The sequence below is a fragment of the Pinus tabuliformis genome, chromosome 9 (assembly GCF_031772625.1).
Source record: "Pinus tabuliformis cultivar Carrire ecotype Pingquan chromosome 9, CPIR1, whole genome shotgun sequence".
Lineage (NCBI taxonomy): Eukaryota > Viridiplantae > Streptophyta > Pinopsida > Pinales > Pinaceae > Pinus > Pinus tabuliformis.
The window spans coordinates 1351532590-1351546948 of record NC_142307.1 but is presented as its reverse complement, the minus strand read 5'-3'; the positions used below and the strand labels follow the sequence as shown (position 1 = coordinate 1351546948).

Below are 14359 nucleotides of genomic sequence, written 5' to 3'. Positions count from 1 at the left end.
AGAGACATGCCTTCAAATAGAAATGATCCTACTGCATTCTTCGCTCATGCTAAAAAGAAGAACAATGCAGGTTCAAAGAAGAAATGTCAAGGAAGACCAAGATTCAAAGATGGAAGAAAGGGTAGATGCTTTATTTGTAACAAGTTTGGCCAATATGCTAGGGAGTGTCCTAATAGAAGGGATACACCTCAGGATGATGACAACAACTACCACAACAATTTCAGGGGCAACAACAATCAAAGGAATGGCAGATTCAACAACAAAGGGAAAAGGAATGCTCCCGCTACTCAACATGGAAATGGTCGACTTCCCAAAAACTCCAGGTATGATGAGTATAATGTTGTAGATAACAAACATAAGTAATTTTATCTTATATTTTCCCTCTCTACTGCCTCCCCACAGGATTCCTTGGGAAATTGGTTGATTGATAGTGGTGCCTCAAGACACTTCACTGGGTATAAGGAAGCTCTTTCAAATCTAATAGAAAAGGATACAAATTTGGAAATCATTCTTGGAGACAATGTCACCTATCCCATGAAAGGAGTTGGGAATGTTAGTCTTCAATTAAATCAAGGTAGCACCATTCATCTACAAGAAGTACTATATGTCCCTGATCTAAAGAAGAACCTGGTATCCATCTCGACAATGGAGGACAAAGGATTCAAGGTGGCATTCATCGATGGAAAGGTACGTGTTTGGAAAACAAATTTCAAAGAATCATTTAATTTTGGATTCAGAGTTGATACCCTATATCAAGTTGGGGGAAGCCCATTGGGAGCTATGCCTTGCAACACATCTCTTCAATCTGAATTATGGCACCGGAGATTTGCTCATCTACATTATAAGGCTCTACCTGATGCAAGGAAGATGGTGATAGGTATGCCTGAATTTAAAGTAGAACATGAAGATGTTTGTCAGGGATGTGCCGAAGGAAAACATACAAGGGGACCATTCCCCTCAAGTGATAGCAAGACTACTGACATTTTGCAATTGGTTCATTCTAATCTATCTAGTATGTTGCTCGTGACATCTTTGGGAGGATATTTATATTATGCTATCTTTGTGGATGACTTCTCTCGCAAAACTTGGATTTATTTCTTGAAGAAGAAGGACGAAGTGTTCACATGGTTCCGCTCTTTCAAAGCCTTGGTCGAAAATCAAACAGGGAAGAAGATCAAAATATTGAGGATCGATAATGGAACCAAATATGAATCAAATGAGTTCAATGACTATTGTAGAGAAGCTGGCATTAAGAGGGAGACTATTACCGCATATACTCCGGAGCAAAATGGTGTTGCTGAAAGGAAGAGTCATTCTATTATAGAAGCCACCCGTGCCATGCTTCATGATCAAATCCTTCCAACGTTCCTATGGGCGGAAGTTGCCAACACTGTTGTGTATGTTCAAAATAGTTGCCCTCATCAAGGGTTGGACTCCAAAACTCCCGAAGAAGTTTTCACTGGTATGAAACCTGATGTTTCTCACTTTAGAATTTTTGGTAGCCCTGTGTATTTTCAATTGCCAAAAGAAAAGAGAAGCAAATTCGATGCATGTGGAAAGAAAGGAACATTTGTGGGCTACATTGAAACTTCAAAGGCATATAGAATCTATTTGTTTGGTCAAAGAGAAGTGGAGATAAGTCATGATGTCAGCTTCGATGAAGATGCTGCCCTTGGGAAGATTAGGAACCTTCCTATTCCAAGCAAGGACAAAAGAGAACCAGGGAGAACTGCAGGATGAGTCGATGCCCGATGTTGAAGGACCAATGGACCCCATTGATCCACCTCCTCATGAGCCCTCCTCCTCAAAAAGGAGACCCTCATGGCTTAAGGAAACTCTCGAAGATGTCGAGAGACATATTGCACCAAGGGGGGCATTTAGTGAAAGTAAGAAGCCGAATAGGTACCAAGAACATCCAGGAAAGGAAACGGACCGACACTCTTTGAGGATAGGATAGGTGTCCAAGACAAGAGTGGTCGAAGAGGACCAATATTCTTTGAGGAATTAGGATTGGAAATCCAAGATAAGAATAGTCCTAAAAGGACATACCTTGTAGACATTCGGATGGGGTATGTGCCTTGTAGAGGTAGTGAGGTATCACACGTAAAGCCTCCCAGCATAATGCTCTTGAATGAAGTAGAGCTTATCTAGTTAGGCCTCAAAGACAGTGTTGATTTATCATAATGTTGATGCTTACAGATGGCTTACCAATCTAACTCTTATTGTGAGAACTTTTCAAAGGGAGTAATGTCCTAGTGCTCGTTGGACAATTATGAATACCTCCTTAGTTAAGAGGGTGTTGGAGAATGTAACTAGTTTCGGTCTTCATAATTGTCATTTGACTCATGTCATGATGTAATTTCTATGTATCTATCAAAAGAAGAAAGAAAATGATTTTTGTAAAGCATGGGTTTCATGCTCAAGTCATTTTGTCATTAGGTCAAAAATCCATTGAATGTTCCTAAGGTTTGTTATGAGTCAAAGTGTCCTTGTCATATTGTAAAAGACCCTTTCAAGCATTTGTATCAAGAAAAGGAAAATTATTTTGTATATAGAAGTGTCTAGAAGGCTCCCAAGACCAAGTCGGCCAGCAAAGGGGAAGTTGGCCTAGAGAGGGCTATTTGAGCCTCTTGGAATGCTATAAAAGGTGAAACTTCAACCTCATTACAAACACAACAAGGATACACATCTTGGATTCAATCTGTAGTTAGAAAGGAGAGCGAAAGTCTTAGAAAAGCAAGGAGAAGGCTAGCAAAGAAGGAAAGAAGCACTAGAAAGGTTCATAGATCTAAAATCTACCTACTTTAGTGTGAAAAATCAGTGACCCGATTCCTACTGCAGCAAACTGGTGATATTTCTCCTATTTGTTAAATTACTTTAAACAAATTACTTGCAGTTTTCTACAGCAAATATCGAAATACATACACTGTAGCCTACATAAAATAAATATTGCGGAAACTAAATATTGCACTGGAGAGAAATAAACACACACATTTACACAGTGGTTTTTGGACAATGTCCCCAGAAAAACCCAACTTGGGAAAACCAGTGCAGCCACTGAGGGTTTTATTATTATGCAGTAGTCCCTGAGTACAAATCGTTAGATGCCCAAACTGGCAATCTGATACAGAGAATAAACTGGCAAAGAGTTAGCAAGGAAAAAACTCACACTGTTTCTGGAGATCCGACACTGATCAAGCTCTGGAAGGCTAGCGCCACGCTGCCTCTGCGTCAACCTAAGCGGGTCTGCGTCACAATCTCTGGGCTCTGTGTCACCTCCACTTTTGATCTCCTGTTGTCTGGAAATTCAACCCTCTGGAGGCTACCACCTCCACTTTTGATCTCCTGTTGCTCTTGTCTTGTTTTGGAGAAGGATGAATGGTGGTTGGCTAAGTTCTTGGTGGTAGCCTTGGTCTAGGTTTTTGGTTATGGAAGTCTCCTTTGAATTGATTCTATATGAAGAGAAGTTATTTCTGCGTTTTCCCGTTGGAGGGGTTTTTCCCTAGCTTGGAGCCTACATCTTGTGTTCATCTTTGCATGGGTGTGATATTCATTGTTTTAGCATTTATTTGATGATAAGAACATAAGCATAATAAAGAAAGAAGAACATAATGTCACAAATAACTATCAAGCAAGGAAAAGTCAAATTAAAAATGTTGCCCTAATCAATTTTCCAATAGATGGCACTTGTTTCCTTGACAGTGAATAGCCTTAAGCCTCTTCTTGCCTACCATAACAAAACCGAGTTGTTTCAAGGGAATATGATGTGCCGAAACAAGGGAAACAAGGATTTTAGGTAGGATGGGATCAGCTCCATCGAAACTAGACAAAAGGATTAGGTAGGTTGGGATCACCTCCACCGAAGCTAATAAAAATAGAAAGGGGTCTTAAAACCCTTAGAGCCTTAGGCTAAAGAAAATTAGAGATATTACAGCCCATGTTCATGATCCAAAATGATTCCAACTCCCCTCTATTATAGATTTTCTCATGGGGTTCACTCGAATGTGAGGGGTTGCAAGTGCAACCCCCAATTTGGGCTTTTTGCCCAAATCGGCCCAAAATTTACCCAATGTTGCCCCAAACATTGGATAATTGGGCTTTGCCCCTTTATCAAGACTATAGCCTATGGGGTTGGATAGGCTACGTCGTCCTGCCGTAGGCAATTAATCCATAGGGGCCATTACATTGGTCCCTTCTTTATCATTCTCTACGCTTCAAATCTACTCAAACAAATGTCAATGTCCTTTGGCCTTGTTCCATGTTGATGTGCCCACGCAATCCCTCAATCTCACTTCTTTAACCTTCGCCATGTCCCAGATGCCAAATCTTGTTATGGCTCTAATACTATATTAGATAATGCTCCAATGACATATTGCAAAGGGACAAGATAGGAGAAAATGAGAGAGATGTACTTAATTATTCAATATGGTGAATGACAATATTTAAAAGTAAAATGGCATCCATACCACAAGTTTAGTAGAACCACCATGTTATTAAGGCGTGACTTAACCCTAACTATAGCTTAATACCAATTTTGACATGAGACTTAATTAAGTCACTTAACTTTACTAGAACAACACTAAAGTACATAATCATATAACCATTATAATAAATTAACTTTAACACTTCCAGCTACAAAAGTGAGTGTCCTGCTGAAAGAATGAGAAGCCCTGCCACACATCGTTAAGATGTAAGTAGTTTGTATAACATTTTAAACATAAGGTATTATCTATTTACTATATATAAGAAAATAAAGACCCATAATTTTTGTTCCTAGGACTTCAAAGTAAATAATGAACGCCAGAATGCTGGCTAAAAGGTAGCTTACAGAAAAGACTTTTTTGTCAATAAACAGCATTTTTCTGGCTTACAATGTTCAGCAAATTAGTGATCTCCATCAACAAGTATAAGTAAAAACATTCGACTTAATACTTTCATAAGTATAGCATAGAGTAGATCTAATATTTTACCAAACTGACGATGAATTCACCAAAACCTTTTACACTAATTGATAAAAAAATCATAATAAAGAACACACAAGACTACAAAAAGAAAATAACCACCACCAAAACAATATGGTGCACAACATACTTCAGGTTTAATTGCTTTATGTGAATCATCATATATAATGGCCCGAGCCAATGCTACTCGCTTTTTCATGCCTCCAGACAACTCTGATGGCAACCGATCTTCTACTCCCTGACAAAAAAATAATACAAATTCTCAATAATATTTCAAACAGATGAAAATCCTTAATCACCATCTAATCATCAAAGAAATTGACATAGTCCAAGTAAATTCTAGAAGTCAATCTTGAATTATTTAAGTTTCCAAACCTTCTTAATTCACAAGAAAGAGATGGAACAAAAACATTTGTGGATTGAATCATTGATGTAGTTCCCTTTTAACAACTCTCCTCCTCGCCGCAACATAAAACGTCAAAGGCCATAGGAGGAAGCGTGTGTTCTTATAAATGTTTTATGTTAAACTCAATTCAATGAATAACAATAAAATAAATTAGAATTACACTCTACAGTGTGTAACTCTCGGTTGGATGCAGATCGAGATAAAGATCTGTCTGATATTTCAAAAAGGCAGAATCTCTCCAAAATTGCTCTATCAAACTCAGTATTGTAGTTTATGAAAAACTCGGATTAGTGTGTTTCCAGATGGGTGAAAGGGCTATTTTATAGAAACCAATTAGGTTTTTAGGACTCCACACATTGCCATCATTTTATTTTGTATTTATGTTTTCTTATGTGCTTTCAAAAAAAAAAAAAAATTTCAAGGTTCACTTGGCTTGACGCATCCCAGTTGGAAATAGATCACAGGTGGACCCACTCATTCTTCCAAACTAAAAATTTATCCCAAGCTGATCTGGATCCATGGAAACGTCCATCCTGGATCCTCCATAGGTGGATCCAGTGTTACTTGGAAGCGGGAGTGAAAACAGATGCGGGAGTGACATTTTCAAAAGCTCCCGGTTTGGGAGCGAATCCCAGAGCGTTTTTTATATAATATATATATTTTTTATATTTTGATACATATATGTCAACAAAAACATGTAGAATAATGAATTAGATATAAAAAACATAAAAAAACATAGATTGAACCATATAACAACAATCATCTAGAAGTTATAATCTTCATCAACCACGTCCACAAGTTAGTAACATAGTAACATACAACATATTGAGTCTCATGATTCATCAATCTTAAAGTTTGAAGCTTTCAAAATTCAATATATAACATTTATCATCATTGATCACCAAAGTTGTACTTGTAAGCTAAGTGTAACCATTACAACAAATAATATCTAACATGAAATGAAATGTTATAAAATGAAATGAAATGAAACAACTTTCAACTTTCATAAAGCATCATATTCAGAATTCATTACGAATGAGTTATAATTGCCAACTTCAAACTTAAATTGTCATATATTGTTTAAAAAAATATCATAATAAATATGAAAGAGTCAATAGTTATAAAAACTACTAGAAACTAGAAAAGACAAGTAAATCTATTATCTATTTCTTATGCTTGGGCCTCTTGCCACCACGAGAAATGTCTAATTTTTTAGTCTTATTGGAAAAACAAGATCTTTGTCATTAATATCACCCTCTAAGCATTAATATCTAGAGGTATCTTTGTCATTACCTCTGTATCTGTATAGGGATCTTTGTCATTAATATCACCCTCTAAGCATTAACATAAGATAGAAAAAGCATAGCATGTCAAGTCAAGATTTTGTTTGAGTGATGTGTACATTTTTAGGAGGGTCATGACAGAGGAGTTCGACAACCAATGTCACTAACATCAAGGTACATAGAGGGATTGGTGCTCTTGATTAAATACGAGTTTCATACCCTAATACATGACAAAATTCAATGGAAACATTGCAATCCCCCAATCCTGAAATCCTAAAAAACTGATAAGTTTGCTGGATTTTGAATGAAATCTAAAATTCTACTTTCTCCATATGAAATCCAGTGAGGTCGGAACCACTCTCAAACATCCCGAGTCATTTCATGGTAATGTTAAAAATTTAAGTAAAAGGATGAAAATAAATAGCATATCAATACTAGGGCCATAGGCTTGATCATTAAGCTGCCCCACTCAAAACTTATTTGTTTCTTTGAAAGAAAATTGCATTTCGAACATTACTGCAGAAAGAAAAAAAAAAAAAAAATTAAAAATTTAAAAATTTTAAAAAATTAAAAATTAAAAAATAAATTAAAAAAAAAAGGCTAAACGCTCCCGAAAAGGCAGGGAGCGAAATTTTTTTAAGGGAGCGTGCTCCCGACCCGCTCCCGAGTCACTCCCACCCAGTGCGCGGATTGCGAGCGGGATCGGGGGGGGCGCTCCCCTGCAACGCTGGGTGGATCTAAAAACATAGAGTTAAACTAACAACTCTAATCCCAAGCAAGCATTCCCATATGAAAATTTGAAAATGTTGCATGGCAATGATGTATCCATGGCATTCATCCATTAACAGCAATGTTCCACCAAGTTTCAGGGACAGGGGAACAGCAGCAGAGAGATGTTGGGGTCCTTAGGGGGTCCCCATCTCTAAAATCATAAAAATAAAAATAATAGTGGTAAAAATCCAACAATAACAATTCATCCCATGCAAAATCATCATTGTGCAATCTAATGAAAATGCTATAATCCTGCTAATTCGAAAATCCTGACAACTGTTAATTCTACTGAATTCTGAATTGAATATAAAATTCTACTTTCTCCATGAAGGCCAATTTGGTTAGAATCACTCAAACATCCTAAAACAATTCATGGTAAGGAACACTTTCCTTAGTGTTAGATTTCCTTAAAACCCAGTAACTGATTCGCAATTTTCTAGTGTAAAAGCCAGAAATACAAGCAACAGTTGTTCTGGAAACTTAAATTGCAAATACATTGGGTTTTCTAACTTAGCTTGCACAGTGGAAATTAATAATAAATTAGAAGACAAACACATTCAACACATAGAACACAAGATATACCTAGGAAACCCCAACTCCAAGAAAAACCTACAAACTTTGTGTGTCTTATTATCTTCAGCAAAAGGGCAATCTTCAGAAAATTTACAGCAAGGGAAAACTTCCCTTTCTCTATAGAGAAACACTGATTAGCTCCCAAGATAAATCGATCTCCCTATAGCGCACTCAATCTATCATACGGCCACGCAGATCTACCTATCTGTGTACACGTGCAAGTTGTTGATTTCTCCTCCTATGCACCCCTGTGAGTGGAATAACTACACTGAGGTTGTAAGAGCAACACAGCGCTCACTAGACCTCCTTCTTAGTTGTTGTAGCTCTGGGATCTACTAAAACCCTAATCTCTCCCTTTACTGATCTGACACATTGTTTGTACTCACTCTATATCCTCTTAAAATTTCGACCTAGGCCCCTCCTTCTCTCAAAGGTTGAAATTAGATTTTGATGAAGAGCTGAGATTAAATCATAAGTTAACTTAGAATTTTAAAAAATTTCCTAAGTCCAACTTTAGGAAATAATTAAATAAATAAATATCTTGCTAAGCGGTTGTCTTGTGGGTCCCTCTGCTAGCCTTAGCACTTAGCTAAGCAGAACCCTTACTATGCTCCAATCAACACTCCCTCTTAGAGAGAAAGGTATTTTGCACTACACCCAACTTCTCTTTGAGGTAAACAAATCTAGTCCCTGGCAAAGCCTTGGTCAAAATGTTTGTTATCTGCTCCTCTTTTGGTATGTACTATAGTGTAACTATACCTCTCTTAACAATATCCATGATGGGATGATAACATATGTCGATGTGCTTTGAGCAATCGTGAATAACTGATTCTCGGAGAGCTTGATGCAGATCTGATTGTCATAGTGCATCACAGTGGGCTTCAACTCTATCCCAAACAAGCCCATGAAAAGCTTCCAAAACAAAATAGTTGCGTACCCTGCCACACTGGCAGCCATGTACTTGGTCTCAGCTGAACTCAATGCCACTGATCTCTACTTTCGGCTAAACCAAGAAATAGTTGTTGGTCCAACACTAAATGTGCATCTTGATGTACTATTCCTTTCTATGGAGCTCCCTACCCAATTTGCATCAATGAATCTCTCAAGCCTCACCCCATCAACCTGCCTATACCACAATCCAAACTCTTTTGTTCCCTTGAGATATCTACATGCTTGGCAGCAACCCAATGTGTTCTAGTAGATTCGACCATAAACTGATTCAAAGAGTTAATTGCAAAACATATGTCAGTCTGTGTGTTTACCAAATACATCAATGACCCTATTAATTGTCGATAAAGTGAAGGATCTACTCACTCTAATCTGGATGTATCCATCTTCCTCCAGTTTGTGACTAGAGGCATGGTCATGGGCCTACAATCCTGCATGTGAAATCTCCTCAAAATCTTCAAGGAGTACTTGCCCTACCCCAAGAAGATCTCCCCATTACCCTGCCAAACCTCCAAGAGGAAATAGTGCATCAGCCCCACATCCTTCATCTCAAACTAGCTGCAAGATCTCTCTTGCACTCTTGAATGAGCTTATTTGTGCCTGTCAAAATCAAATCGTCCACTTTTAACACCATAATAAGCGACTCACCTCCAACAAAAATGTAGTAGAGGTTAGGGTTCGCTTCACTCTTGGTGAAGCCCAATCCTTGAAGATAACTGTCAATCTAAGCATACCATGCCCTTGGAGCCTGTTTGAGCCCATACAAGGCTCTCTTGAGTCTGCAAATGTGAGTATTCCTGCCTGCATGTATCGAATCTCTCCAACTGCTCAATTTAAATTTCCTCCTTAACAATCCCATTGAGGAACATTGTTTTAACATCCATCTAGTGGATCCTCCACCCCATTTGAGCTACAATAGCCCTGACAGATGAATATCTGGCCACTGGGGAAAAGGTCTCGTCATAATCAATCCCCTCTACCTGTGAGAACCCCTTTGCCACGAATCTTGCCTTATATTTCTCGATGCTCCCATCAGCCCCATGCTTGATCTTGTAGACCCAACGAGAGCCCACCACAGATTTTCCCTCTAGCCTCAGCACCACCTCCCAAACATCATTCTTCATGATGGAGGCATACTCCTCCACCATGGCATCTCTCCACACCTACTGAGTGGCTGCCTCTTGATAGCTAGAAGGCTTGACATCCAACAACTTCGTCATAAGTGCCATGTATCCTGTGTACCTCTATGGTTATCTGCTTTATCAAACTAATGTACTAGGAGCACCAACTTGCTCTTATGCCTCCTAAATTAGTTGATCTTCCCATCTCACTCTCCTTCTCCCTGTGTTGGGGGTCATGACCTGAGTGGGCTCTACTCTCTCTTCCAACTGCGTGTCCCTCTCGTCCTTATGCTACTCGGCCTTCCCATCAACATGTAGAGTTGTAGTCTAAGGTGTTGGTCGAGCCTCCTACTTAGGAGTTTGTTGCTCTGCCTCTTGCATTATAGCCTGCTCACACTCCAAGGACTTGCTCAAATCCCTTCCCTCCTCAAACTCTACCTCTCTCATTATCATTGTTTTCCTAAGTGCTGGTATATACACCCTGTATGCTTTGGAAGTCTCATTCTAACCCACGAAGATGCCCTTCTTTGATGCGGACTCCAACTTCTTCCTTTTATCCTCCGGTACATAGCAGTATACCAGGCTGAGGCTACCAAATATCCGGAAATGTGATACATCCAATTTCTTCCCAGTGAAAGCCTCCTCTAGTGTAACTCGCTCCAACACTCTATGTGGGCTCCAGTTCAGCAAGAAAATTGTTGTATTGCATGCCTCCGCCCAAAGAAACATAGGCAGTCCCTGGTCATGGAACATGGCTTTGGACGCTCCAACTATGACCCTGTTCTTGCACTTTTCCACCCCGTTCTGTTGAGGGTTATATGGTGTATTCAGGTCTCTCATGATGCCCTCCTTAGCACACAACTCCTTGAATGCATTTGAGGTGTACTCCCCACCATTATCAAAACTCGGTGCCTTGATTTTATTGCCAGTCTATTTCACAACCAAGGCCTTGTACTCTAGAAACTTTGAGAATACTTCATCTTTCTTTTTCATAAATAATATCCATGTCTTCCTTGAGTGATCATCTATAAAGGTGACATAATACTTGTACCCACTTAGAGATACTGTAATATTCCTAACAGAAATATTAAGTGAATAACAGAAACATGCACGATAACAACAACGAGGAAATTCAACACATACACAAGAAATCACAACACAAGAGGAAATGCACCAAAACTCTGAGCCATTTTATTTATTTCCGAGCAAATAGAGTACAAATGAGTATGAAAGAGGAATCTGGGCTTGCTACAGCAAGCAAATCCAAACCCAGGTGATGATCAAGCTGCCCAAATATCAGATGAGCTCCCCACCATGATTCTGCGCTAGCCCGGAAAATCATTACCACTGCTGTTGTAGGTGAATTGAGATTTTGGCCCTCAAATCTACTCCAAAAATTCTGCAAAATTAAATGTAGGCTCTCCACACCAACTCCAACAAAACCCAGAAATATCTCATGGACCCAAGTGGTGGAAATGGTCCTAGGGTAAATTGCGCCCTCCTCCAACAATTTATGCTGCTAACTGCTAAATGGAACTAGGAATTCTACCCTCAGAAGTGCTCAGAAAATTCTATAAAATTAATCCTAGCCTCCTCTCACCAAACCCACAAAAACCCAGAAAGGGTTTGGGCTAAATCCACCAACCCCAGTGACCGCCAACAAATGTAAATTGCTCAATTTGGCCAGGAAACGCCTTACAGTTTAGATACTAGTGAATTTGGCCCAAATCTCCTGTAGAAATTTCTGTTTTCCCACCCCAGTTTTCAGTTTCACCTTATTTCTCCCATGTAGTTAAATTCTCTTTCCCATAACCATACATTTAACAAGCTGAAAAAATAAATATTGCTGAAAACACAAATTCTGGAAATTTTACAGAATGCTGGAAATTGCAGAAACAAAAATCAGCAGTAATAAACAGTCATTAAAACACATTTAAACACTGAAATTTTTGGTCAACTTGACCCTGGAAAAACCCCCTACATCTCTTGGGGAAAACCAGTTCGAGAGCTCTTCTTTATTTCTGAAAATTGTCTTTTTACAGTGAGAAATATTCAGCAAAAAATCAGCAAGCAAATTTACAACTTATCTCTTTTCCCGTGCCTCACAGCAATCTGGAAATTACAACAAACAGGACAGCAATAAATGTTGTACGGCCTCCTCGATTTTCGTGCCCACTTTCAACATTAAATGCAGCTGTACGGACATCATTAAATGCGCTGTACGGCCCTCGTTTTGCGTGCAGAAAAATCAGCAAACTGTTCCTCGATTTTGTGCAAACCACTCCTCGAAAATCGTGCCAAAATCTATCTTTCACTGTGTGCTGAACCAGCTGTACAAATCTGCTCAACTGCTGCCTTGGAATGTGTGCCAAGCTGCTGTCTCCTTCTCCTCCCTGCTCAGAAATCTCTCTTGCTCTCCTTCTCCCAATCTGCTCATGAAAGAATGAATGACCTTTTCCTCCTTTTCCTCCTTTAATCTAACCCCAAGTGACTTTTGGGTGATCCAAGTGACTTTTAGGTGATCCCTAAATCCAAAGGCTGAAATAGATTTAGATCAATGGCTGAGATTAAATGCTCATTTAAATCTCACTTTCTATTTTTTAATTCACCCCACTTTAATAAAGACCCACTTAGTCATTTATTTCCAAAGTCACTTTTCCTTTCTAATTTTTCATTGACTTTATAAAAGTCACTTTAAAATTAGACTTAGTAACTTTATCACTTAAAGTCACTTTTAAATTAGATTTAACTTTATAAAAATTATAAAGTTACATTAGGAGAAAAATTAAATTCTTTTGGACACTTTTCCCTAGGCCAAAGATCAAAGCCTAAGGGAACCACCTGTCCTCCGGTACCAAATTTCAACACTCCCTCTTACCGAGGAAGGTGTTCCTCACCACACCCATCTTGTCTCTGAAGTAGACATGCTTGCCCCGTGGTAAGGCTTTGGTAAGAATATCTGCAACCTGCTCATCAGTGGAAATATACTCAAGCTTCACAGCTCCCTTCTGAACATAGTCTCTGATGAAATGATATCTGATCCTGATATGCTTTGACTTGTCATGAAATACTGGATTCTCCGAGTTTAATGCAACTCTGATTATCACAGTAAATATCACTGAATGTCTCAACGCTGACCAAATAAGCCAAACAACATCTTGCGAAGCCAGATAGCCTCACAACTAGCTAGACTGGCTGCCATATACTCTGCTTCCGCTGAACTCAGTGCTACTGACTGCTGCTTCGCTGCTGAACCATGACACTACTGTTGAACCCAACCCAAAACAGCACCCTGAAGTGCTCTTCCTATCAGAAGCACAACCTGCCCAATCAGAATCAGTGTATCCTGCCAATCTCACTCCATCTCCCTACTTGTAGTCCAGACCATAATCCACTGTCCCCTGCAAGTACCGCAAAATGTGTTTTGCAGCCACCCAGTGAACCTTCCTAGGCTCACACATAAACTGACTCATCGTGTTGACTGCAAAACAGATATCTGGTCTAGTGTTGACCAAATATATCAAGGAACCAATCAGCTGCCTATACAATGTGGGATCCACCAACTCGGAATCCGAAGCATGAAGCTTCTTCCAGTTGGTGATCATCGGTGTCGACATGGGTCTACAATCCTCCATGTGGAATCTACTAAGGATGTCCACAATATACTTCCCTGCCCCAGGAAGAAATGCCCCTCCTCCTGCCACACCTCCAAACCCAAAAAGTAATGCATCAAGCCGATGTCCTTCATCTCAAACTCCATCGCAAGATCTCTCTTGCAGTGCTCTATGAGTCTCTCTGCACCTGTAATGACCAAGTCATCCACATACAGCACCAGAATGAGAGGCTCCTCACCAATCACAATAAAGTAAAGGTTCGGATCTACCTCACTCTTTGTGAAACCCATCCCCTGCAAGTATGTATCTATCTTGGAGTACCAAGCTCTGGGAGCTTGCTTCAGGCCATAAAGGGCCTTCTTCAGTCTGCACACATGGGACTCCTTCCCATGCACCTCAAAGCCCTGTGGCTGCTCAATGTACACCTCCTCCTGTATGAAGCCATTGAGAAATGCGGTCTTCACATCCATCTGGTGGATCTTCCAACCCATCTCTGCTGCTATCGATATAATGGAGCGGATCGAAGTATATCGAGCCACGAGAGCGAAGGTCTCCTCATAATCAACTCCCTCTACCTGGGAGAACCCTCTAGCCACAAACCTTGCTTTGAATTTCTCAATGCTGCCATCTGCAGCATGCTTTACCTTGTAAAGCCATCTGGAAGTAACCACGGATTTGCCCT

General features: G+C 39.6%; 1 protein-coding gene across 7 annotated transcripts in view; it reads right to left on the bottom strand.

Moving 5' to 3' along the window:
* Window positions 1-14359, bottom strand: part of LOC149153510 (protein TRIGALACTOSYLDIACYLGLYCEROL 3, chloroplastic-like) — a 114615-nt gene that overhangs the window by 24906 nt on the left and 75350 nt on the right. For all 7 annotated transcript variants that reach the window (XR_016262230.1, XR_016262228.1, XR_016262226.1 and 4 more), the window contains one exon: window positions 5092-5199. Coding sequence is in view for 2 of the 7 variants with exons in the window: in XM_089438053.1 (XP_089294179.1) it covers window positions 5092-5199 (108 nt within the window). In the remaining 5 variants the exon portion in view is untranslated. The remainder of the gene's footprint in view (window positions 1-5091; window positions 5200-14359) is intronic.